Here is a 27826-nt window from a genome sequence, read left to right as displayed (position 1 = left end):
GTTCCATAGGGTGAAGAAATGAGGTCTTCTGCAAGTAACCAACATTGACCTGTCAGGTGTGTGAGGGAGCCATCTGAAAGCAAACCCTTTAGCCTCGGTCTAGCATGATTACAGACTGGGTGACAATTTAACTGTAACCTCAGGAGAGGCCCTGTGCTAGAACCACTCCTGAGTTCTAAGCCTGTTCCAACTAAGCCACTCCTGAATTCCTGACGTACTGCAACTGTGAAATAATAAATGGTTACTATTTAAGACACTAAGTTTGGGGTAATTGTTATGCAACAATAGCTAACAAATACAAAATTAAAATCTCAAACAAAACAATATGTTAAACCTATTAGAATGGCTAACAGCATATCAGGGAAGTACAAACAATAATTTGTTGAAATCACAATGTTAATAGTAGTTGATGTAGACTTCGAATTGTAAACTGCAGATATCAAAATCACCTTTATATATGAATCTGGAAAGAGATCTAATTAACCAAGTGGGGTTTCATCCATTGTATAATTTGTTATTGTTCAAGATAGGAAAATGTATATGGAGACAAAGGGCTGGTATTCAAATTTTCTCAGACTTAGAGTATTTGCTTCCTGCTGCTGCAGGGTGAGAAGGGAGATATGCGCAGAGAGGGTAGGTAAATGTATGTCACATGTTACTAGCCAGGGTCAAATTGAATCCTTTTCTTTTATAAAAACTGAAACTTGAAATGAAGCTATAATGACCATGAAGTTTGATATGCCAAATAATACTTTGAAAAAGTATGTAAAACACAAACTATTAGTAATACAAGGAGAACTGACAAAAATAAAATACAGTTTTAATGGTAAACATTGCCCAATTCAAAAAGCAATTGAAGTGATCTGAAAATAGTTGGACTTGGAATTACTTACTGGTCCAGCAGTCTATTAAAAACAAAAACAAACCAACCATCATTTAGTGGATTCACCATTGAAGAGGTCTGCTGAGCTCAAGGCCAGGACCCAGTACTCCCACAAGCCCTCTCTCCCCTGAAGTGTGTGGTTACTTCATATAGATAGCTGCTTAGGCCCAAACCTAGGTGTCTTCAAGCACTTTGGCAGAACAGGTTTTTAGACTTCCCCCAGCTAAGTAGGAGAGAGTGCGTGCCTTGATCACTGTTGCATACAGTCTTTTTTTCAGTTCAATCCTTCTTTTTGAGTGAACTTGGCTATCATGCCTTAACAATCACTTGCCAATTCTTGCTTCTGTTCATTAAGAGTGTTCCACATAAATTAGATATGAGGGGAGGTGCATAGGTGAGGATAGTTTGGAAAAATACTTCACCTTGAGCTGACAATTTTTGAAGCAGTGCAATGGGTACATAGAGATTCATCACAGTGTTCTCTCCACCTTTTTGTATGTTTGAGATATTCTACAACGAAACCTTAAATGAAAACAATTTGTAGACTGAGTGCAGCATTTCATTTCAATAAAAGCAAACAAAGATACAAAGAAAGAAAATGTGTTTAAATGTGTATGTATGGAAAAGGGAATGAAGGCCTGGCACATAGTGTGCTATTTTAACACTGGTTATTTCACAGGAATAGAGGAGGTGGGGCAGGAAGAGGATTAGTTCTGTTGTTAGACATATTTATAATGTACTGTTTAATTTATTATATAACATCCATGTAGTAATATTATTTTCAAAGCATAAAAAAATTAAAAATAGTGCCATAAGGAGAAACAGACTTAAATGCTTTCAGGGCTTTGGAAGATGAAGTGAATGACAAAGCCTAGAGTTCAGAGAACTGTAACAAATAAGAATGGAACAGTTTAATTCAGAAGAAATATACTCAATATGTCAAACCAAACACCTCCAGTTTTTGTGTTTTATTTTATTTTATTGGGGAATTGGGGAAGGGGAACAGCGTTGGAGAATCGGGCAAGGGGAACAAACAAGTTGCTGTCCTTTTGTTCTTCAGTCTAGTTGTGGAGGATGTCGTTTTGCTGGCCCATGTTGGTATTATCATTGCGCTCTTCCCGGGTGAGGCAGATAGGTCGCTGGTCACTGGACGGCCACTCACGGCAGCTCTTGGCAGTTCATGCCAGCTGCCGGCTGCTCACGGTACCTTATGAGAGCCCACTGCAGCTCCACTGCAGCCTATGCATTCACTGTCGGCGACTCACGGCAGCCCAGTGCCAGGTCGAGCTGTAGAGGGTGCAGCGTCACTGGCCCTAATGTGGAATCCGAACCGGGACCCTGCTGCTCTGAGCTGGCGTCCCAAGCCAACTCAACCAAAGCGCCTCAGCCGACCCCAAACACCTCCAGCTTTTAATCTCTGGACAAAACTTTCTCAATATACCCAACATAGGTAATTTAACAAACAGTGTGACAGCCTAGTGAGTTGAAAGGGCTTTTCCTACAAACCACCTAGAAGTAACAAATTTGCCACTCCTATCACTCATACTCATGGGCCAGAAACCTATTCTTGCTGGCATCTCACAGCTTTTAACATAGTAACTTTAATCTTTGAGATTTTCTAAGACACTGACACCAGAAGAGACACAAACCTGAATAGATCAATAATTATGAGAAAATTTGGAAATGCTGTCAAAGCACTATCCCAAAATATACTAGATCAGGCAGTTTTATTGGTCATTTAAATCAATCTCTTCAACAACAGATGATATTGCTGTTGCATGAATTGCTCAAGGACCTAGATAAAATTGGAAATCTTCCTATCACATTTTATATAGCTCTGAAAACCCTGACAGAGTTCGCACAGAAAAGAATCCGCTCCCACTTCTGATGATAGATATAGGTAAGCATGAACAAGTTGAAACTAAGACTATACTAAAAAAAATAGAGCCTGCCGAGTGGCTCAGCTGGTTAAGAGCTCACTCAAGAGTTTGAGCTCTGAGCAACAGTGGTTCAATTCCCAGCCTGAGCTGAGCTGCCACTGAGCTGCCAACAGGTGGCAGGATGGCTCAGCTAAAAAATAAAATAAAATAAAATAAAAAATAATGTACCATAGCCAAGGAGAATTGGTTTTCTAAATATGCAGTATTAGAGACTCTAATACAGTAAGTCCCCAACTTACAACCGTCCAAGTTGCGAACTTTCACAGATACAAATGGACCTCTCATTAGGAACATTCATAGATGCGAACAAATTGTGGAAGTAGCTCACGTGTCTGCTCTTGTCAGTTCACTCCATGCAATCCCCTATATGCCATTTGTTGTACTGTACTGTACCACTATTTTAAGGTAACTGTAAAAGTAAAAAGTTTATTTACAGTATTTTTTGTGTGCGTGTTTAGTTTTTTTATGCTTTACATTGTATATTTGTGTCAAAGGTGTATAAGACTCACTTTATCAGACTTATGAACAAATCCGACTTATGAACGTTCTCCCAGAACATAACTCATTTGTAAGTCAAGGACTTACTGTAATATCTTTTTCACATTAATAGATTAAAGCAGACAGCCCATTCAATAATTTCAATTAAAATGGAGAAGCCATCTTTTTTAATGTGTGTAAGTGACTGTGCATAATCGAATGGTCTTCGGATGTTTGGAGACTCTCATACCTGTGAGTATTGCTGTGAGACAGAAGACCAAAACAGAACAGACTTGTTCTCGCAGCTTCTCCTGCATCCAGAGCATGAGTACACCCCATGTGATTGGCCTACCACACCGGCACCAGGTTCAAGTCAAAATTAAATGGATAAACAAAGAAGTAGGGGCAGTGAGAGTGGACATGACCAGGCTCTAATGTGGCAGGGCAGCTACACCGAGTTTTCTGGGGCTCAGAAGTGATCTCACTGCTCTGGTTCATGGAATTATTTGGAAGTCATCCTGGCAATGCCTCGCCCTTCCTGAGGATCTTGCAAGCTTTCCCTGGGCATGATCTGAGTACCCAGGATCAACCAGATTCAGTTATTTTAGTTAGAATTGAAATCTATGAGTTACTGAAAATGTAAGAGCCATGAGATCCAGAGGCTGAAAAAGTATTTGTAAAATTAATCATCCACCCTGATTTTAAAATAAACAAATAAAAATAAACTTTTAGAAAATTAAGAATAAGAAGTGGCTTGCTTGATGCAACAGATACCTAGTACCTCTATTGTACTTAATAGTGAAATATTAAAAATATTTCTATTGAAATCAAAAGAAAGACCATGCCTGCTGTCACTGCAGTGCAACAAGAAACTGGAGAAAAAAATAATGTAAATGGTGAAGAGTAGAAGAAAATTATTCTTATTTACAGGTTATGTGACTTTTATATGGAAAAGTAAGGAGAACTACATTTTAAAAAATTAAACCAAACAGATAGTTAAATACATCACCCAGTTAAAAAGTAAATATTAAAAGTAACTGAATTCTTCTATATATCAGCAATAGCTAGTTAGTGCTGGAATAGAAAAATAATACCTAGAAACAATTCCTGTAAATAAGGCTAATAAAAAATAGGTAACATATATATTAAATTTGTAAACATTTATTAAAAATAATGTAAATAATTATTGATAATTATTTATCAAGACATTTGTTAAATAAAAGAAGAGGCATGTTCTGTCCCTGAATATAAAAACTTAATAATTTAAACATGTTACATTTTATTATATACATATATATTAATTAATGAATATATTAGTTAATGAATATATTAGTTAATGAATAATATATATGTAGTTTTTTAATTAGGGAATTGGGGAAGGGAACAGTGTTGGGGAATTGAGGAAGGGTAACATTGTGTTTTTCCAGAACCCATCAGCTCCAAGTCAAGTTGTTGTCCTTCAATCTTAGTTGTGGAAGGCACAAGCTCACTCCAAGTTCAGTTGCCGCCCTCAATCCAGTTGCAGGAGGTGCAGTCCAACATCCCACGCAGGAGTTGAACTGCAAACTTGTTGCACACTGAGCCATCCGGCCACCCATCATCAGATCACAGCTGCTCAGCTCAAGGTGCCATGTTCAATCTTAGTTGGAGGGGGTAGGGAGCGCGCAGCCCAGCTCGGGTGCAACAAACCGGCAACCCTGATGTTCAGAGCTTGTGCTGTTAACCAACTGAGCCACTTAGCCTGTCCCACTAATCTGTATTTTTAAATCCACTCAGAACATATCTCTAATGAAGTGTTTTTTTGAGAGCCTGAAAAAAATTATTTTAAAGTTCACATCCATAAATGAATAAAAAATGAAAGACAAGAGAATTCTTTATAATTACTACACCAAAGAGGGCATAACTCTGTGAACTATTAAATCATCTTATAAACTGAGGAATAGTAAGCAAGGTGGAGCTGTTCCAGGAATAAACAGCAAAATAATAGAAAAGGAATTACAGAAACAGAGTTAAGTGTATATAAGATTGTGGTAATTAAAAAGCAGCACAGGGCCGGCCAAGTGGCACATTGGTTAAGAGTTGGCTTGGGACATCAGCTCTGAGCAGCAGGGCCCCAGTTCAGATCCCACATGAGAGCCAGTGACGCTGTGCCCTCTATAGCTAAGATGGTGAACAACAGCTCGACCTAGAGCTTGGCTGCTGTGAGTCACTGGGGATGACGTAGGCTGCAGTCCCTGCTGCAGTGGGCCGCTGTGAGCTACCGTGAGTGGCTGGCAGCCAGCATGAGTGGCCGGCAGCTGGCGTGAGCTGCCATGAGCCACCATAAACAGCTGTCCAATGACCGACGAACGACTGCCTCACCCAGGAAGAGCGCAATGATAATACCAACATGGGCCAGTGAAGCGATGTCCTCCACAACTAGACTGAAGAACACAAGGACAGCAACTTGTCTGTTCTTCTCCCCCCAATTCTTCAATAAAATCTTTAAAAATAAATAAATAAATAAATAAATAAAAATAAATAGCTTGTTAGCTATCTTAACATAGGAAAAAAAAGCAGTACAAAGAATTACTAAAAAGGGTTTTTACTTCTAGACCAATACATCAGACTATAACAATAAATTTGTCAAATGCAGCTATGTGAAAATTTTAGCCTTAAATATGCATATTATAAAAGAAGAAAGACTAAAAAATAACAATTGAAGTATTTATCTAAATAAATTAGTAAAAAAAAAAGGATCCAAGATCGTGGAGTAGGTAAATGCTGTGTTAGCCTCCTCCAGTAACCACATTTAAACTACAACTAAATTATAGAGCAATCAACCTGGAGAACCATTGCACGTCAGGCTGAACAGAAGTTTTATAACTAAGGATATAAAGAAGAAGACATGTCAAGGCTGGTAAGAGGGACAGAGATGTGAAACAAGCTGGCCTCACACCTGTTTGTGGCAGTTGAGAATCGGGAGGGATATCTTGGCTGCAGAAGTCCCCCTGGCAGGAGTGAGAGATCCCAGACCGACACTGGGCTCCCCAGCCCAGAGTACCAGTGATTGGAAGAGGAGGAGCTCACACAACATCTGGCTGTGAAAAACAGTGGGGATTTCAACAATCTGGGTGAGACGGAAGGCTGCAGGAAACCTAGAGGTCTTCCTAAAAGGCCCACACACAGACTTAGTCACTCACTCATAGGTACTTACCCTTGGCTCCAGTAGAGGGACTGTGACTCCGTAGGTGTCAGAGACATAAAGGGAAAGACTGAGTGTGTGGCTTCAGGTCAAAGACTGGCGGGACAGTTACCATTTTCCCTGTGTAGAATCATCCTCCCTTGCAGCCAGAAGGCAAGCCCCATCTTTCCTGTGTTGAGCCCTCCCCAACACAGCCAAATCTTAATCTGCATTGGCCTGGTGACCTCTGTTCACTCCATCCTGGTGACTCCCTGGGACTCTGCTCAACCCAACTCACACAACACCAGCAGCACTTTCTCGGCAAGAAGCCAGGCTCACCCACATTGCACTCTTTCTTAAACAAGTCTCAGGGGTCCATAAGCCCCAGGTGCTCAGCGGCAGGCCTTGGTGTGTACTGAGACTTTTGCAGAGTAGCTCCAGACTCAGCAATGGCACCCAACCAGAATCTATATTAACCTGGTGAACACTGCTCATTTCACCCTGGTGACTGACTCCCTGAGACTCCACCTCACCCAACTTACATAGGGCATAAGGTTTTATCAGCAGCTGAGCCTTACAGGAGATGGCAGCACACCTCAATGTGTCCATAGATATTTGCAAAGCTACCCCAGGCATGGTATTGGTGGCAGCCATCCTCGGATCACAGAGTGGCTCTCTCCCACATGCCTCTAGGTCCAGCACAGGTGGTGGCCAACCTCAGAACACTTTTGTAGCTCCTACCAGGTAGTCCCTCCCAGGCTGTTCATAGGCAGTGGCTGACATGGGCTCGCACCTGAGCTTCTCCCAAGAGGCCCCAGAACCAACGTACCTGGGGGTCAGCTTCAGACCACAGCAAAACACCACCCAATTAGCCCCACAAATAGCACACCCAAACAGTTGTCTCAACAGACACCAAAGCCCACTGGGGTGAATCCTGCTCCATGGCATAAGCTTCTGGCACAACAATGAGTATACTGTGGATACAGCCAAACCCAAAGGCCAGTCAGCCTTAAGGTCAGTCCCACTCACTGATGTGACAATAGCAATCAAGGCTGAACTATAACAGATGGGCACACACAACCCACATGAGGGATGCTCTTGAAACACCTGGCAGAGGTGACCAGGGACACAGTGACACTAGCCCCACAGGGCACCTACTACATAAGGCCACTTGGCCACGACTGGGAGACATAGCAGATCTACCTAATACATAACAAATGCACAAAGAGTGGCAGACAAAATAAGGAAACAATTAAATACATCCCAAATGAAAGACCAGGAGAATACTCCAAAAAAAGAACTAAATAAAATGGAGGCAAGCAACCTACCAGACACAGAGTTTGAAACAATGTATGCTCAGGGAACATAGTGAGAACTTCAACAAAGAGATAGAAGCAAGAAAAATGACATAGAAACCATAAAAAGAACCAGTCAGAAGTGAGGAATACAATAACTGAGAAGAAGAATACATCCGAAGGAATCACCAGCAGACTAGATGAAGCAGAGGAAGAAAAGGTAGCAGAAAACATTGGAACTAGAAAAAGAAAAAAATTTTCAAAAAATGAGCAAATTTAAGAGACTTCTGGTACATCAAGTTTAACAACATTCACATCATAGGAGTAACAGAAGGAGAAGAGGGAAAGCAAAAGATTGAGAACATATTTGAAGAAATAATGACTAAAAAATTTTCTAACCTGGTGAAGGAAATAGACACATAAGCCCAGGAAGTGCAGAAAGTCCTAAACAAGATGAAGCCAAACAGGCCCACACCAACACACACTATAATTATAATGCAAAGGTTAAAGACAAAGAGAGAATCTTAAAAGCAGCAAGAAAAAGACAACTATTTGCTTACAAAAGCACCCATAAGAGTGCCAACTGATTTCTCAACAGAAACTTTGTAGGCAAAAAGGGATTGGCACCAAATATTGAAAGTGATAAAAAGCAAAAACCTACAACAAAGATTACTCTAACCAGCAAAGCCATCATTTAGAATCAAAGAAAAGATAAAGAGCTTCCCAGACAAGAAAAAGCTAAAGGAGTTCATCATTACCAAACCAGCATTACAAGAAATCTTAGAGGGACTTCATTAAGATGAAAAAAAAAAAAGAAGATAACAAAGATGAATAATAAAATGTCAATAACTTCATATCTATCAATAATTACTTTAAATATAAGTGGATTAAATGCTTCAATCAAGAGACATAATGTAGCGGAATGGATAAGAAACGAAGATCCACATGCTCTCTACAAGAGTTCCACTTCAGATCTAAAGACACAAACTGAGAGTAAAGGATGGAAAAAGGTATTTCATGCAAATGAAAATAAAAAAGCTGGGGTAGCAATATTTATATCAGACATAATATACATTAAAAGAAATGTTATACTAAGAAACAAAGAAAGAGATTACATAATGATAAAGTCATAAATCCAACAAGAAAATATAACCTTAGTAGACACTTATGTGCCCAACACAAGAGCACCTAAATATATAAAGCAAATATTGGTGAACATAAAGGGAGAGATCGAAAGTAACATAATCATAATAAGGGATTTTAACATACCATTGACACCAATGAACAAATCCACCAGACAAAAAATAAATATGGAAACAGCAGCCTTAAATGACACATTAGACCAGATAAATTTCCTTGATGTTTTTAGAGCATTTCACTCCAAAGCAGCAGAATATACATTCTTTACAATTGCACATGGAACATTTTCCAAGATAGACAACATGTTAGGCCACAAAACAAGTCTCAATCAATTTAAGATTTAAATCATATTAAGGTTTTCTTTGAACAAAATGGTACGAAACTAGAAATCAATTATAAGAAGAAAACTAAAAAACACACAAACACATGGAGGCTAAATAACATGCTACTAAATAATGAATGGGTCAATCAACGAGATCAAGAAAGAAATCAAAAGATACCTTGAGACAATGAAAATGAAGACACAATGATACAGCAAAAACAGTCTTAAAAGGAAATTTATGGCAATACAGGCCTACCTCAAGAAACAAGAAAAATCTCAAATATACAATCTAACCTTACATTTAATGGAACTGGAAAAAGAACAGCAAACAAAGCCCAAAATAAGTAGATAAAGATCAGAGTGGAAAAAAATGAAATAAAGTCTAAAAAAAATACAAAAGATCAATGAAATTAAGAAATTGTTCTTTGAAAATATTAACAAAATTGATAAACATTTTACCAGACTTATCACAAAAGAAGAGAAGGGACCCAAATAAATAATATCTGAAAAAGAAGAGGTGATGTGACAACTAATACCACAATATACAAAAGAATGTAAGAAAATACCACAAACAATTACATGCCCCTAAATTGGACAATCTGGAAGAAATGAATAAATTCCTAGAAATGTACAATGTTCCAAGACTGAATCAAGAAGAAACAGAAAATCTGAACAAACTGATTACTACTAAGGAAACCAAATAAGTAACCAAAAAATGCCCTACAAATAAAATTCCTGGACTGACTGGATGGTTTCACAGAAGAATTTTACCAAACATTCAAAGTAGACTTAACACTGATCTTCTTAGTCCAAAAAATTCTAGAGAAGAGGCTCCCAAACTCATTTTATTAAACAACAATTACCCTGATTTGAAAACCCGGCAAAGACATTACAAAAAAAGAGAAAATTATAGGTCAATATCCCTGATGAACATATGAGGTCTGACAATAAAGTTCATGAACTCATCCTAGAAAAACTGCTACATAGCTCATTGCTGAAAATCACTATGGTCACCTTCAAAGTACTCCCCTTGGGAAGCTATGCACTGACGCCAGTGCCTAGTCCACTCTTCAAAGCAATTTTGGAGCTCTTTTTCTGGGATGGCCATCAGAGCTGTTGTCGTATTACCCTTGATGTCCTGAATGTCATCAAAATGTCTTCATTTCAATAGTTCCTTTGTCTTCAGGTAAAGAAAAAAGTCATTGGAGGCCAGATCAGGTGAGTAGGGAGGGTGGGTCAATACAGTTATTTATTTACTGGCTAAAAACTCCCTCACAGACAGTGCCATGTGAGCTGGTGCATTGTCGTGATGCAAGAGCCACGAATTTTCGGCGAAAAGTTAAGGTCGTCTAACTTTTTTCACACAGCCTTTTCAGCACTTCCAAATAGTAACCTTGGTTAACTGTTTGTCCAGTTGGTACAAATTCATAATGAATAGTCCCTCTGATATCAAAAGAAGTTAGCAACATTGTTGCACATGTTCGCAAACTTAATTGTCTGATCTTGTAGATCAAAATTCCTCAAACAAACATTAGCAAAGTGAATTTAACAATACATTAAAAAAATCATATACCATGATCAAGTGTGATTTATTCTTGGTATGCAAGGTTGGTTCAATATCCACAAATCAATTAACATGATACATCACATAAACAAAATGAAAAATAAAAGTCATATGGTCATATCAATATGTTTAGCAAAAGTGTTGGACAAAATCCAGCATCCATTTATGATAAAAATTCACAGCTAAGGGCCGGCCGAGTGGCTCAGTTGGTTAAGAGCTTGCTCAAGAGTGTGAGCTCTGAGCAACAGCTGTTCAAGTCCCGGCTGGAGCTGTGCTGCTGCTGAGCTGCCAACAGATGACAGAACAGCTCAGTTAAAAAAATTTTTCATGGACTCTGAAAAACTGAATGAACAAGGAAAATAAACAGAAGTGGTTTCAGAGATATAGAGGAACAACTGATGGCAGTTAGTTCGGAAGGGGTGGGAATAAGGGAGAAGGGGAAGGGGTTAGACAGCATAAATATGTAACTACAATATTGCCACAGGGAAATGAAAGACAGTTCGAGGATTATAATTAATAATGTTGTAAATATTTTGTAGGGTGTCAGGTGGTCACATGTCTTGCTAGGGAGACTGCATCACGGATGGGGAAGAGGCTTGATCACTGCACTGTACACATGAAGCTGATGTTGTATAATATTGTATGTCAAATATAAGTGAATATATATATATATATATATATATATATATATATATATAGTCATGGGACATGGAGTATAGTGTGGGAGTGGAGTCAAGGGAATTGTAATAGATATGTATGATATTGGGGGGAAGTGGGGTGGCGGATTGGGGGAGGGAGGTTGTCACTTTGAGGGGTAAAAAGTATAATTATTGCACTGTGTTGTACAGCTGAAACTAATTCTAAAAAATGTGTATTTCATAATAAAAAATAATTAAAAGAAAAAAATTTCACAGCTAAGTGAGAATAAAGAGAAAAAAAACCTCAACATAATAAAGGTCATACATGACATACCCACAGCTAACATCATACTCAATGGGGAAAAGCTAAAAGCATTCTCCTTAAGATCAGGAACAAGACAATAATGCCACTTTCTCCACTTTTATTCAAGATAGTATTGGAAGTTCTAGCCACAGCAATTAGACAAGAAGAAGAAATAAAAGACATCCAAATTGAAAAGGAAGAAGTAAAACTGTCATTATTTGCAGATGACATAATGCTATCTATTGAGAATCCCAAAGATCCCACCAAAAAATTATCAGAGCTGATATATGAATTTAGTAAAGTAGCAGGGTACAATATTAATATTTAGAAATTGATTGCATTATTATGTACCAATAACAAACTATCAGAAAAAGAAATTAGAAAAACAATTCCATTTAAAATTGTGTAAAAAAAATCCCTAGGAATAAATTTAACTAAGGAAGTATAAGACCTGTATTCAGAAAATTGTAAAACAGTGAAAACAGAAATTAGAGAAGATACAACAAAATGGAAGCATATATCCTGCTCATGGATAAGAGGAATTAATATAGTTAATATGTTTATACAACCCAAAGCAATATATAGATTCAATGCAATTGCTATCCAAATAACAATGATATTTTTCACAGAACTAGAACAAATAATCTTAAAATTTGTATGGAACCATAAAAGATCCTGAATAACCATAGCAATTTTGAGAAAGAAAAACAAAATTGGAGATATTCCACTACCTCATATCAAACTACACTACAAGTTAATAGTAATCAGAACAGTGTGGTATTGGCATAAAAACAAACACATAGTTCAATGGAACAGAATAGAATATCCAGAAATAGATCCATGCCTATAAAGTCATTTGCTCTATCACAAAAGAAGCAAAAATATTCATTGGGGTAAAAATAATCTATTCAATAAATAGTCATGGAAAAATGGACAGATACATGCAAAAAAATGAAACTAGACCACCTTCTTAAACCATATACTCAAAATGGATTAAAGAGTTAAATGTAAGACTCAAAACCATGCAACTAGTAGAAAATACAGGCAGTAAACTCTCTGACATTGCTGCTAGTGATTTTTTTTTCCTAATCTATCTCCTTGGGCAAATGAAACAAACAAACAAACAAACAAACAAACAAAATAAACAAATGAGACTGCATCAAACTAAACAGTTGTTGCACAGCAAAGGAAACCGTCAACAAAATGAAAATACATCCTACTGAATGGGAGAAGATATTTACCAATGATACATCTAATAAAGGGTTAATATCCAAAAAATATTTTATAAAACTCATACAAAACAACAAAAATACAATTAACAAATGGGCAGAGGACCTGAATAGACATTTCTCTAAAGAGGACATACAGATGGCCAATAGACATATGAAAAGGGCTCAACGTACCTAATCATCAGAGAAATGCAAATTAAAACAATGAGATACCACCTCACTTCTGTCATAATGGCTATCATCAATAAATCAACAAAAAACAGGTAATGGTGAGGATGTGGAGAAAAGGAAACTCTTGTACAGTGTTGGTGGGATTGCAAATTTGTGCGGCCACTATGGAAAGCATTATGGAGGTTCCTCAAAAAATTAAAAATAGAACTACCTTATGACCTAGCAATTTTACTCCTGGGTAATTAGCCAAAGAAATCCAAAATACTAATTTGTAAAGACATACACACCCCTATATTCACCGCAGCACTATTTACAATAGCAGAGATATAGAAACAACCAAATGCCCATCAATTGACAATTGGATATAGAAGATGTGCTACATAGATACGGGGTATACTCTGTCATAAAAAGAATGAAATCTTACCATTTGCAACAACATGGATGGACCTAGAGGTTATTATGCCAAGTGAAATAAGTAGACTGAGAAAGACAAATACCATATGATCTCACCTATGTGTGGAATCTAAAAAACAAAATAAACAAAGAAACATAACAAAAACAGATGCATAGATATAGAGAACAAACTGATGGGTACTAGATAGAAGAGGTGTTGGGGGGCTGGGTGAAAAAGGTGAAGGAATTAAGCAGTACAATTTGGTAGTTACTAAATAGCCATGGATATGTAAAGTACAGCATAGGGAATACAGTCAATGATATTGTAATAACTATGTACAGTGTCAAGTAGGTAGTAGACTTATTAGGGTTGTCGTTTTGTGTGATATATAAATGTCTAATTAGTATGTTGTTTTGTAAACCTGAAGCTAATTAAAAAGAAAAAAAAAGACATGATTGAAATCTTATTTTAAATTCTACATTTAAATAGTTGTAACCCTGTTTTAAATTTTACATAATTTTCAAAATGTTTTAATCAACTTATATTCTTATCAATTGTCAAAATCAGAAAAAGAAATATGGTGTATCATTACCTTCCACTTGATCATCAATTTTCTTATCCTTATCAACCTAATTTATCATCACGCAGTATGATTTTATCATGATTGTTTCTTAAAGATCTATTTTAATAAGAGGATTTAAAATTTTTTTGCATTTGGTTAGTGAACCTATTTATCAAAGTCACAGTGAACTCTACATATGCTCATGTGTAGTCCTACATTTCTTCATTTTTACTTATATCTTGTTTCTGTGGTGCATGTTTTGGGGTTTTTTTTTAGAAAGGTACATGGGTGGTATGTTTCTGCTTCTGAATTTCTTTATATCTTGAGATATTGTATCTTCTGTTGCTTTTACATGTGAATAACTGGGTAAGTTAGAGAGTTTTTATTTTTAAAATATTTTGCTCTCCCAAATGCTGTTTATTGTGTATTTGCATTTGATATTGCAAAAGAAAATCTGAGTTTATCCAGACTATTGTTCTTTTGTCTTACCTATATTTTTAATCTGGTACTCGCACAATTCTTTTGTGTATTGATGATAATTTAAAATTTAGTTTATATTCAGGTCTAGGATTTTTATTCTTTTTAAAATTGTTTTTATGCCAAGAGTCCTTTAGCTTTGTTGACTCATGGGTTACTTCATCTCAGTAAGGATTTCTTCTATACTGTTTGTGATTTTTGTTTTGTATCCTTTTTGGTTCAAGTCTCCTCCCCACCATACCAAAGAACACATACACTTTTGAGATTGGAGCTTCTTTACCTGTACTACATAGTTTTCATTTTTCCCCTCATCCATCTCATTGTCATTTTTTTCTAGAGTTTGATAGTTTTCTCAGGGTTATACTTTATTTGACATCTCTTGCATCAATCGTTCATTTTCTGTAGTATCTTTTCTCTCGTTTTAGTCTCCAAAACTGATTTTTAATTTGTATTTGAATTTGAAGTTTTATTGCATTTTTGTTGTTTCTCACTATCCTTTTTTGCATTCCTACCTTCATCAATTTTTTCTCTTTTTATTTCCTTTGTCAATTTTATGACATTACCTAGGAAACACCTTCTAAATTTTGAAAATATTTTTATTGGTAGAAAGTCATTTCATAGACATGCTCTTTAGTTTCTAACAAAAATAAATGTCCTCTCTTTAATTAAATTATATTTTTGGCATTCCCATTTTTGCGTTTGGATTGTTTGTTTGTTTTTTGTTGTTGTTGTTTTCCGGTTTTTTCCTTTTATTTTGATATGTTTTACACATTCAATTTGTTTGAAGAACAGCTTCCTATGTTTAAAATGTTTAAAAGAAGGAATCCTGGACCAAATGATTTCTGGAATGCAAACACCCGACAGGTCCACAGTTCACTTGGAATGGCTTTTGCTGCCTCCCACCTGGCAGGGCTCCCACAGGCCTTGGAGAACACACACAGGGAAAGGAGGAGGGAGGGGCGAGGATCCAGCAGCTTCTGGATGCCCTGGGCTTTCCTCTGCACACACCAGGAAGAGCAGGCTCACGGCAGGGCGGCCTCGCAGCGAGGCGCCCTCTCCGTCAAGGCCTGCAGGGACTGGCCCCACGCCTGCGCCTTCAGGAGCCGTGGATCTCCACCCCGGGCCCCTGGTGCAGGATGTGCTTCAGCAGCCCGTTGACCACGTCCAGAGTCTCGTCCTTCTCCAGCACAATGTCATAGGCGTCCATGTAGCTCTCACGCTGCTCCTCCACCTTGTCATTTAGGAAGCCAATCTTGAGAATGTTCTCCACACCCGGAACCCCATCGGCCATCGTGAGATCCCCCATGGTGTCTCCCAGCAGGATGATGTTGGTTCTGCCCTTAAGCTGCTGGAAGTAGCCGGAGTTCTCGAACATGGAGCTGTTCTTGTTGTATGTGTGTATGAGCTGGCCCTTGAATCCCTGAAGGAAGCCATCTTTGTCAAAATCCATGTAGTTTGACACAATGTGGATATTGGGGTGGAATACTTTCATCTGTCGGATAATTTCTTCCAGGATATCACCAATGCCCGCGGAAAAGATGAGAAGGGGAATGTTGTTTTGGTCGAGGGTGTTGAAGAACGTCTTGTATCCCTCCCTAAGCATTGCATTGGGCTCTCTAACCACCTCGGCTATCTGAAACTTCTGAATTTTCTGCTGACACAGGCAATCGTGCGCTTTGGTCCACCATTTGACCATATGGGGTAACTTCTCTTCAATGGTCCGGTGTGGGTCAATCTCAATTGGGTAATAATGGTGAAGGAGCGCTTTCAGCTCTTTCCGGCACTCCTCACTGATGACCTTGCTGTTATCCAGAATATTGTAGGAAGAAGGGCATCGCTTTCCATTATATGGAAACCTGCTCAAGGTCATGTCAAAATCAGAAATGACCTGTAAACGGTCTCCCCCGCCTCTGCGGAGGGCGCTTACGATCTCCAGCACCCGCCCGGGCTGCCGCATCCAGATCGTGGCCTTCTTCAGGATGCTCACCTGTCCCAAAACCTGAGAGAACGGCTGACTCTGGCACCGCCGCTGAGCTCAAGGGGAGCCCGGGGCTTGCTCGGGCAACCCTGAGAGGCCGGGTCGGGGGCACAGGGGACGGAGCGGGGGCTCCGGCCGGGCCAGGAGCATCTACTAGCCAGTGTGGCACAGCCGGGCCGAGATGGCCCACTGGGGGTCTCGGAGAGCCCGGGGGATCGAGGACCGCGCCACTCCTGATGCTTCCATACGCCTCACCTCTTCCGCCATGGTGTTCCTGGATTGTTTGTTTTATAAATTTTCAAGTGGCCAGAGAGTTACGCATGTTCAGAAGGCATTGGGATAGTGGGACGTTCTTAGCTTCCTCATTGGTTCACTTGAGTCATTTCCCACACTGGAATAAAGATCTGAAAGTTAGTTGTGGGCAACTCCATTTAATTTTCAGTTCCTTCTAGGCAATCTGGATCTGCAGGATTATGGTTAAGTACATGTATACTGCCTTTGACAGTTTAGGTTATGTAACTAAATTAGAGACTCCGTTTGCAGTTTTTTGAACATCATATTTTATTTAAATCTGTATTCCTACTGCAGTATTCACTGCTTCCATAGCTTGTCCTGGCTCCTCTTTAGTTTATAAAGCCTTCACTATGGATGAGTAAGCATTCCAGAAGACAATACATCTATTCCTAGCCCTCTATTCTCTGTCAGTCTATTTTGTGAGACAGAGAACTGAGGGTTGCACAGAGAAACATGAGAGGAGGTGGGCAGTCACAAGACTGCTAGCTCAGAGGATAGTTAACACATAGTAGAATGATGATCCCTGGTGTGTTTAGGTTAGTGCCCCAGAATTACTTGCAGAAAACAGAGTGGAGGGCTCAAAATTCTACCTACCTTACTTTGTGTCATATGATGTCGTGATCTATGCTAGATTCTAGAGGATGGAGCATGTGATATATAGTCCAAGAATGTATTTCTCAGCCCTTCATATAAAAGATGTAATTGTTAGAGTTCTGCCCAGGTTTTGGCCAATGTGGTCTTGTCTCTTTTGTTTCTCATAATACCATCACTTTGAGTCCCCATTTCTCTATCCTTTTCTGTATTCATACCCTTTACATTGTGAACTCCCCGTTTCTCCAATCAAGAGGTAGAATCTATTTCCCCATCCTTTGTATCTCAGTTAGTCTTGTGATGGGCTATGGTCAATGGAATATGGTGTGACGAGGCCCGCTCGTCTGTCATGGCCACCTGGCTTGTCAGCCAGGCATCTAGAGGGTTAACCTGAGTGGACTGGATGAGGAGATTAGAAAAGAAACACACAGAGATGAAAGTTGGGCCCAGGAGGTCCACTGCCCGCTGATGGCGGAGAGTGGCACCATTTATTGCTTGTACACAGCTTTCATAGCAAAAGTAGTTTTCCTTAGGTAAGGAGTTTGGGAAGCTTGAGGGAGTGGGGAAGCAAATGTTCCCGAAGTGAGACAAAGTATAGCAAGTAGAAACTGCTAACATGCTGGCAGTTCATTTTGTAACTTTCAAGGTTGTCTGTGACATAGGCTTGTTCTTTCTTCAGTGGCACAGTGGAGAATGAGATCTATCTAGCAACTTTCCCATGCTGCTCACCTGGGCCTGAGATCCTATCAGCTTCCAGATGCCAGGCTTAACCGTTACTACAGACCTCCGGCTCTCCACATCTCCCTGTTTTTTATTTATTACTTAAAGGGAGACCTCTGATTTACTGAGGCTGCGGTTCGCCCCCCGGTGGTTGTGTCTGGCTTAGGTTGTCCCTCTCGAGGAATGGAATCTTACCCATTATGGGCTAACCAGCCATCTCACAACTGTGCCTGGCTTAGGTTGTTCCTTCCTGGGGGATCTTACCCGTCATTGACTATCCAGCCATTTTATAGCTGGCCCCTGCGACTGTGCCTGGCTTGGGTCATCCCTTTCCCAGGGAACTTACCTTTCTTTGGCTAACCAGCCATTCTGCGGGGCCAAGCCTCGTGGGGCCAAAACTGGGGGTGAAGGTGGAGTATAACTACCGGACACAAAGGATATTAACTAGAGGGTGAGCAACATGGAAACAATTAGTGCAGGAGTCGATAATTGTCGACCCCCATCCACAGCCATGGGTGATGAGCTCCTTCATTGAGAGCCTGATGACAGGCTTTGATGACTGTTTCATGGACTGAAAATAAGCACAAGACTAGTAGCAAGAGAATCATAATTTTTTAGCAGGATCCAAGATTTTGAGGTGTAATATTACTTTTTGTGCCAAATCTTTTGGACCAATAAGTCCCAAAGCTGAAATCTATACTCTGCCAAGTGCCCTGAAGGTGATTGCTATTTATTTCTATTATGTATTGTTTATTTCATTATATGATACCTGTAGGTAAGTCGGTGGCGTATGATCTCAACCTTAACTCCTATTTTTTCAACTATGATCTTTAAGACATTGATTTTTAATTTCCTTTTTGTATCCGCCTCTTTTGGATATGAATATGAAATGTTAAAGACTTATTTTAGAGCTTTTTATAGTATTAGTAAAGAGAGACTTCTGTGGTGACTGTAGTAGCAATGATTTTAAGCTATGAATGATGTAACTGTTACAAAGCCTTAAACTATTATTATGAATCCTAACCTATATTTTATTTCTTATTTTTCCATGAGGCCTTGTATCCCCAGACCTTTAGTCCTGGGTCCCTCAATAGTGATTGACAGAGGACTAGAATGCTATGTCCTCTACATTTGGTAAAACTGCCAATTGTGATAAGAACCCTTATATTTAAAATTTTCCTATGACTCTGAAATTGCCAATTAAGATGATATTAGAGACATACTTACCTGTTGTGAGTATGTCTTTCTTTCCCTTGTCCTGTGTTCGTGGGAAAAGACATAGACATTCCTCCTCCACACAAGGACCAAATCTTGTCCTTGTTAGATAAAATTGTCCATTATAAAGACGTTGTAAAGAATTTAAAAACTGTGAAAATTTGAAATTTTAAAATTTGAAAAATGGGTTAGTTAAGGTTGGTATTCTTGGCACCCAAGGAATACCTATAGTCTCCCCCTTTTTGTCTTATTAATTGAAATGTTAGGGATTGACGGGTACATGTTTTATGTTAGTATAGCCAAGTCTCTATGATTGAATATAAGAAAATGATTAAATAACTTATAGTGGTGAATTTTGGAGTGAGAAATTTTTAATGTCCATGATGTTGAGAATAATTTTGTGGAGTTCTTCTGGAAGGACGGCAGGTGTCCCCCTCGCCAATGAGACAACTCTGTATAATGTGTTGTTAGGTTCTTACTCGTTAATAAAGACCTAAGAGACAGAGATTTCATTCCAAAGTCTTTATTGAGCCAGGCCTGGCATCCGTCTCACTCTGCAAGACAACGACCCTGGGCCTTGGCCGGTGAGAGTTTGTATATGCTTTACCTATTTCCGGGAGCTTAAGCAGGAGCAGGTTTACAGAATAAACTGTTATTGCAAACAGGTTTACAGAATCGAGAATAAACCGTTATTGCCAACAGGTTTACAGAAGCGAGAATAGACCGTTATTGCAAAACAAGCAGTTATTGTTGGCACCTGACTGCATCCATTGCAGGTGTTGCTTGGCTGGAGCATGACTCCTTCCTTGAAACAGGTTTTGAACAGAAACTTTTGTAACGGGGACAGGAAGCCCCTGGTCTGGCCCCAGGGACAAAGGAGGTCCTGAATAGTTTCCTGGAACCTTATTCTAATTTGGTTCTTGCAACAGTATCCCTGAGGACAGGTCCTTACAGTGTAACTGACCCCTAAAGTAAAAGAAATACTTACAGTTGATTATGTTTATTTTTAAGCACACCTAAAGTTAATTAAAGTTACTTACTTAAAAATACCTAGTTAAACAAAGATCATGAACCTTAAAATTGACCATCTTATACTTAACATTGCCTAATGTTAACTAAACTTAACACTGTAATTAAAAATACCTAAAATCAAGTATACTTGACCTTATTTTTATACTTAACCTTATACCTAAAAATGTCTAAGATTAATTAATAAAAATATCTTATATACTTAACCTTATACTTAAAAACACCTAAAATGAATTATACTTAACCTTATACTTAAAAATACCTAAAAGTTAATACTTAACCTTACATTGAAAATTACTTAAAATTAAGATACTGGGTGGTTTTTGTAAAAAATTTTATACCATTAATATCTCCTAGGAGTTTGGAATATTTATTAAAAGATTTAAGATGGCCCATCTAATTGAAATCTTTTGTTACTGAATTTAAAGCAAAGTTGGTGGAACCCCCATTATTTGGTGATGCCGGGTTGTCTGCCCACAAGAGCAGTAACCTCTCTTTTTGCTGTTTCAGTTTCTCTTTTGTTGGAGCTCTGTCTGGGAGGAATACTTTTTATAACCTTGAAAAGCATAGGCTTTTGTAATGTAATATATGATATATTGATCGATCTTAATTTATCCCTTAATGTCTCTGTGATAAGAAACCAGAAATAGACAAATTTAGACCTACTTAATAATTGATATTTTAGTATTTTGTTATTTTTAAATACCTATTAAAATATTTAATAACTTTTATTATTTAATATAACTTGGTAAAACTAAGAAATCAGCCTTAGTTAAATTTATTTATTTATTTATTTATTTATTTATTTGTATTATGTGATCCTGAGTAGTTGAGTTAATTTTTATTATCTTAATTAATAGTGTTTAATCTTTTATTTTTATCTAATCAAATACTATAAATTGATAATACCATCCGGAGGCAAAAATATTATAATACATATAAAACATAGACAAGTATAGACCTCAGAGACTATATATATAAACAGAATTAGTAACAATTGTAGAGAGGATAAGATCTTATACTTGTCCTTAGAACTTTAGGAAGCTGTAATAAGGATTGGGGAGTGGCCTGCTGCCTGGATTTAAAAGTGTCTCTTTTTTTCTCTTTAGTTACCTCAGCCTTAAGCAGAGGCTGTTTACATTTAAGGCTCTCTGTAAGACCTTGAAAGTTACTGAAAGTTAGAGAAATCTTTTAAGACTTATTTTTGTTAAGTTGCTGAATACAGAGGAGTAAGTGTAGTTGCCAAAGAGCTATTCAAGGGGTCCCGGCGCCCCTGAGGTGTATAATTGCAGCTTCCAGGGTAAGTAATTCCCCTCTCTGCCATCCTGGGGTAGCGTCTTCTTATACCCCTCAGTTGGCATGAAGCTTCTGAACTGGTGGTGAGACTGTTGTGCACCAGTTCCCAAAGTGAAAGTACTTTGTTTGGAGGCTTTTCCATCTCCACCAGCGCCTGACGCTCTCTGAGCTGTCTTTTAACCCTTTCCCAGACCTCTGAGTCAAGGGTGCCTTCCTTGGAGAACCAAGGGCAGGTGTCCTTTACATATGCAAGAAATTTCTCTAGCTGATGCATAGTGACGCCACTGCCATGGGCGCAAAGCATAGTTGTAAGCATTTGCGTGAAAAGCTGACAGTCCTTTAATTTTGACTGACCCATGTTTTACTCCTGATAGCCTTGCTCCCTTACCTCCTTTTTGTAATGGTGGCCGCCTTGTCTGAAGGGAGTCTCCTCACTTAACTTTTCCTTCAGTCCGTCCTCGGGCCCCACGTTGGGCGCCACTTGATGAGGCCCGCTCGTCTGTCGTGGCCACCTGGCTCGTCAGCCAGGCACCTAGAGGATTAACCTGAGTGGACTGGATGAGGAAATTAGAAAGAAAAGACACAGAGATGAAAGTTGGGCTCAGGAGGTTCACTGCCCGCTGATGGCAGAGAGTGGCACTGTTTATTGCTTGTACACAGCTTTTACAGCAAAAGTAGTTTTCCTTAGGTAAGGAGTTTGGGGAGCTTGAGGGAGTGGGGAAGCAAATGTTCCCAAAGCGAGACAAAGTATAGCAAGTAGAAACTGCTAACAGGCTGGCAGTTCATTTTGTAACTTTCAAGGTTGTCTGTGACATAGGCTTGTTCTTTCTTCAGCAGCACAGTGGAGAATGAGATCTATCTAGCAACATTCCCACGCTGCTCACCTGGGCCTGAGATCCTGTCAGCTTGCCAGCTGCCAGGCTTAACCCTTACTACAGACCTCCGGCTCTCCACAATGGTGGAAGTGACAATGTGCCAGTACTGAGCCTAGACCTCAGAGGCCTTGTAGAGTCATGCTCTTTCTCTTGAGCCCCAGCTGCTACCATGAGAACAAGCCTGGACTAGCTTGCTGGAGGATGAGTGATGACAGGGAAGAGAGCCAAGTCATCCCAGATGAGGTTGTCACAGATCAGCCAGTTCCCTGGAAACCTGCCAACTGCCTATAAGGATGAACCCAGCTGAGATCAGCTTCATCTGTCGCAGACCAGCAACTTATAAACTCATGAGAAATAATACATGGTTGTTATTTTAATCAACTAAATTTTGGGATGGTTTGTCATGCAGCATTAACTAACTGATGCAGCTGCAGTTAAGCACATGAGCTGTTTAAAGTTCCATGAAAAAAGTGACAAGTTGCACTTCAGATAAGTTGGAATGATTTATTTTCTCACCAGCAGAAATGCACTACACCTTAACTAGTGTTTCTAAATGTGGGGTTTTTTTGGGGGGGTGTAGCAACTTAATTAGTGAAAAATCATTTCTCAAGTTAATTTTCACTTATTTGATTCATAGGGTTATTTAAAAGTTTTTCATGAATTATGCATTCATTGTTAATTTTAAATCATCTGTCAAAGTTTTTGAGTGTCTTTTGTCCCACTTTTCTTTTGTATAAATTGTTTTCTTAAAATCTCTTTGAGGGCTGGCCAAGTGGCGCATTGGTTAAGAGTTGGCTTGGGACACAGGCTCTGAGCAGCAGGGCCCCTGTTCAGATCCCACATTAGGGCCAATGACACTGTGCCCTCTACAGCTAAGATGGTGAACAACAGCTCAACCTGGAGCTGGGCTGTCGTGAGTCACCGGTGACGGTGTAGGCTGCAGTGAGGCTGCAGTGGGCTGCTGTAAAGTTACCAGGAGTGGCCGGCAGCCAGCATGAGCTGCCTAGAGCCACCGTGAGCAACTGTCCAGTGGCCTATGGCCGATTTGCCTCACCCAGTAAGAGCACAATGATAATACTAACATGGAACAGTGAAGTGACATGCTCCACAACTAGACTGAAGAACAAAAGGACAGCAACTTGTCTGTTTCCCTTCTCCAATTCCCCAGCGCTGTTCCCCTCCCCCAGTTCCCCAATAAAATCTTTTAAAAAATAAAAAAATAAAAATAAAATCTCTTTGAAAAGCCTCTTTAATGTTTTGAATATCTAACTTTTGTCCAAACACTTTTAAACTTAGTCATGCATTATAGCATGTTGGAATCCTCAAGTGGATTTATAGAAAGAATACTACTGATGGCACAAACTAAGGAATATTGGATGCTACTACCATGTACAATGTTATGAACTTCACATTTGTTATCCCATTTAAACCGCAATAATTTTTAAGGTAAATAATATTAATGTTAATAAATCAACTCTATACAGAAGAAAATTGAACTGAAATATATTTTAAAGAACACAGAACAAGTTAATGGTAGAACCACTTCTTTTTGTTTTTTTGTTTTTTAAAGATTTTATTGGGGAATTGGGGGAGGGAAGAACATTGGGGAATTGGGGAAGGGGAACAGACAAGTTGCTGTCCTTTTGTTCTTCAGTCTAGTTGTGGAGGACGTTGCTTCACTGGCCCATGTTGGTATTATTGTGCTCTTCCCGGGTGAGGCAATCGGTCGCTGGCCACTGGATTGTGGCTCACGGCAGCTCACGAAAGCTCATGCTAGCTGCCGGCCAGCCCCATTGCAGCCTATGCCATCGCCAGTGACTCACGGCAGCCAAGCTCCAGGTTGAGCTGTTGTTCACCATCTTAGCTGTAGAGGGCTCAGCATCACTGGCCCTCATGCAGGATCCGAACTGCCGCATGATGCTCAGAGCCGGCACTCCCAAGCCAACTTTTAACCAACGCGCCACATGGCCAGCCCTGAACCATGTTTTTAAACCCAGGCTATTGACTTGAGTTTATGCTCTAACACAGCGGTTCTGAACCTTCCTAATGCTGCAACCCCGTAATACAGTTAGTTCCTCATGTTGTGGTGACCCCCAACCATAAAATTATTTTCGTTGCTACTCTATAACTGTAATTTTGCTACTGTTATGAATCGTAATGTAAATATCTTTTCGTTTTCCGATGGTCTTAGGCGACCCCTGTGAAAGGGTCATTGTACCCCCAAAGGGGTAGCGACCCACAGGTTGAGAACTGCTGCTCTAACAGTTATCCTCTACTGCTTGTCCTAAATGATGGCTTTGCGTTTCTGTGGAAAGGGAACAGTGATATTTGTTTCTTTTTGCTTTTGTTTTTTTCTATCTGGCTGTATTTCAATGCCGAAATTTGTCTTTGATTAGTGAAAAAATTATTCTGGAGTGTCATTAATTGTTGATAAATATTCATAGTTCATAATGGTCTGCCACTTTGTCTTATGCTCTTTAAAGTACTTTGATGGAAAAGTGGGTGAAGGTAAATCAGCCAGCTGCTATCCTAAGCTGACACTTCTGTTATCAATATATCTTAATAATCGAAAATTATTATAAATTTTCAGTCATACAGTAAATTTTGCTTTGCTATACATTTAAATGACAAATCTTGTTGTTTTACTTCCTGGCTTTAAAAATCTTCATGGTTCTCTATTACTTATAGAAATAATTCTAAAATATGGAGCAGGGCATGTTTGGCTCATCATAATCTGTCCCAAACCTTTCTTTCTAGTTATGCCTAATGCCCTTCTCTCTTTGCTCCAGATAAAATGAACTCTTTAGCATTTCCCAAGTACACTCTATTCATTCAGTCTTCTGTTCTTTCATGTATGCTGTTCTTCCTCTTCAGGATGCATTCTACTTTGGGCTGCTCAACAAACTCTTGTTGTTCCTTTAAAGTCCTATTAGTGGAGGCTTCTCTAGCTTCCCCAGGCATAATTAGCACACTCACTCCTGTCACACTGTCAACTCACCTTTATCTTAGCACTTACATCATATTGTACTTATATATTTAATTTGAGCACAAGTTTACATGTCCTTTAAGTTTTATCAATCTTTATACTGAAGTTCAATAAATAATAAATTATTGAATTAATCAATAGAATTAAAATACATGCAAGGAATGGAAAAGATAGCTAGTTAGAAAATACAAAAAAATTAAACAAAATGAATACAGATTTTAAAATGAAGAAATAAAACTCTATTAACAGACATAAATGTCTACATTGAGAATTCCAATAAATCTACACAAAAGCTTCTAGAGCTAATAAATGAGTTTAGCAAGATCATAGGCTACTAAACAAATATGTATAAAGGAAACCTTCATTTTTTCGCCCTCTATTCTAGCATTGACCAAGTTTGTATTAATCATGTTTTTTATTTTCTGTATTTTAACATGTTTTGACATCTTAAGGGCCTTGATGTTTGAAGGAGATTTCCCGTCCCAGGGTTAGCTAATTCCAGAGATAGCAAACAACTTTCCTATGAGCACAGCTTTCATATACAAACCACTAATCCTGGGTCCATACCCATAATGCTTCCTTGATCTAACTCTCACACACCAAGCTAGTATTGCTTCTCCTCTAATTCACCCCAAGGCCAAGTACAGAATAACTCTAGACCACCCTAACCCAGAGCCCACTACGGTTATTCAAACTATCTGTTCCTTAATTTGTTCACATTTACCTGTCCCATCCCCCCAGTTCCTTCCTGTAAAGAACAAAATAGAAGCTCTGGGACATGTTCTCCCTTTGCCCCTTCCACTTGCTGACTAAGCCAGGTGCTTCTCCATGTGGCATGTTGTGGCATGTCATACTTTCTGTTTCTAGGGGTTTCTGAATTTCTTCCTTCATGACAATCATTTCTGTGTTGTGTGCCTGTATGTCCATTACCGATTAAAACAAATCCAAGACCATTTTAGTAAAAGTGAAATTCCAAATTAAAATCAATACCTTTTACAGCAGTACCCCCAAAATGAAATTTTTCAGTACATATTTTACAGAATATGTGTAGAACCTGTATGCTAAAAACCATAAATATTGATGAACTAAATAAAATAGAACTTAAATAAATGCAAAGATATAATAAGATAATGGTTGGAACACTGTAAGAAATAGAAAGACTGTTAAATGCCAGTTCTTCTGAAATTGATTTATAAATTTAGCACAATTGCAATCAAGGCCTTAGCAGAAACTTTTTATAGATATTGATAAACTAATTTTAAATTTATATGGAAAAGCAAAATAATGAGAATAGCCCAAATAATTTTGAGAAAAAAAAAACAAAGTTGAAGGACTCTACCTGATTTTAAGACTTAATATAAATATATTAAACAGTGTAGTACTGGCAAAAAGATCGACAAACAGATCATTAGTACAGAATAGAGAATCCAAAAAGAGACCCATATGGCCAATTTATTTTAGAAAATTTGCAAAGGCAATTCAATCGTCTTTTCAATATACAGTGCTAGAATAATTGAACACTCACATGCAAAAACAAACAAAACCCACAATCCGTACCTCACAGCTAAAAAATAATAATAATTCCAAATGAACCAAAGACCTAAGTGTGAGATGTAAAACTATACAAGTTGGGAAAAAAAGAAAAACCAAAACGAAACATAAGCCAAACTATTTGTAACCTTCGATTAGTGAAACAGTTCTTAGACATGATACTAAAAGCATGATTCATAAAATAAAATTAATAAAAATGAACTCTATCAATCTTAGAAACTTTGCTCTGTGAAAGAAACTAAAAAGAGAATGAAAAGTTAAGCCATAGACTTGGGGGGAGGGGGCAGATATTTACAAGTCACATGAAGACAAGAAGACAAAGAACTTCTATCTAGAACATATAAAATACTCTCAAAACTCAACAATATTAAAAGGAACAACCCATTTAAAAATATACAAAAGCTTTGAACAGATACTTCATTAAAAATGGAAAATAAGCACATGAAAAGATGCTCACCCTTACTAATCATTAGGAAAATGCAAATTATAACCACACAATAAGACACTGCTACACACCTATGCATTTGTCTGCATCTCAATCAGACTGAATTTTTCTTGACTCTACTGTACACCTCTCTGCCTATCTTCTGACCTCGCCACATTAATCTAGGAAGCTCCTCCTTCACTTCCTTCATCTGCCAACTCCTACTGATCCTTTAAAACTCAACTTGGGTACTATCAATTCCAAAAGTCTGCCCTTGGACTCCCACCCTCACTCCCTCCACCTGGGTC

The 27826-nt window shown here is 38.6% G+C and overlaps 1 protein-coding gene across 1 annotated transcript; it reads right to left on the bottom strand.

Moving 5' to 3' along the window:
* Positions 1-15296: 15296 nt before the first annotated feature.
* On the bottom strand, positions 15297-26470 carry LOC109396821 (7-methylguanosine phosphate-specific 5'-nucleotidase-like). Its single transcript, XM_019668979.1, is given in 6 exon segments — positions 15297-16585; positions 16587-16655; positions 16657-16770; positions 18489-18563; positions 22071-22194; positions 26268-26470. Coding segments are annotated over 6 exon segments (1515 nt in total). The 3' UTR covers positions 15297-15655.
* Positions 26471-27826: the final 1356 nt, after the last annotated feature.

Source organism: Hipposideros armiger, unplaced genomic scaffold (assembly GCF_001890085.2).
Source record: "Hipposideros armiger isolate ML-2016 unplaced genomic scaffold, ASM189008v1 scaffold_547, whole genome shotgun sequence".
Taxonomy (NCBI): Eukaryota; Metazoa; Chordata; class Mammalia; order Chiroptera; family Hipposideridae; genus Hipposideros; species Hipposideros armiger.
Note: the sequence above shows the minus strand (reverse complement) of the source record. Positions and strands in the feature narration are given on the sequence as shown.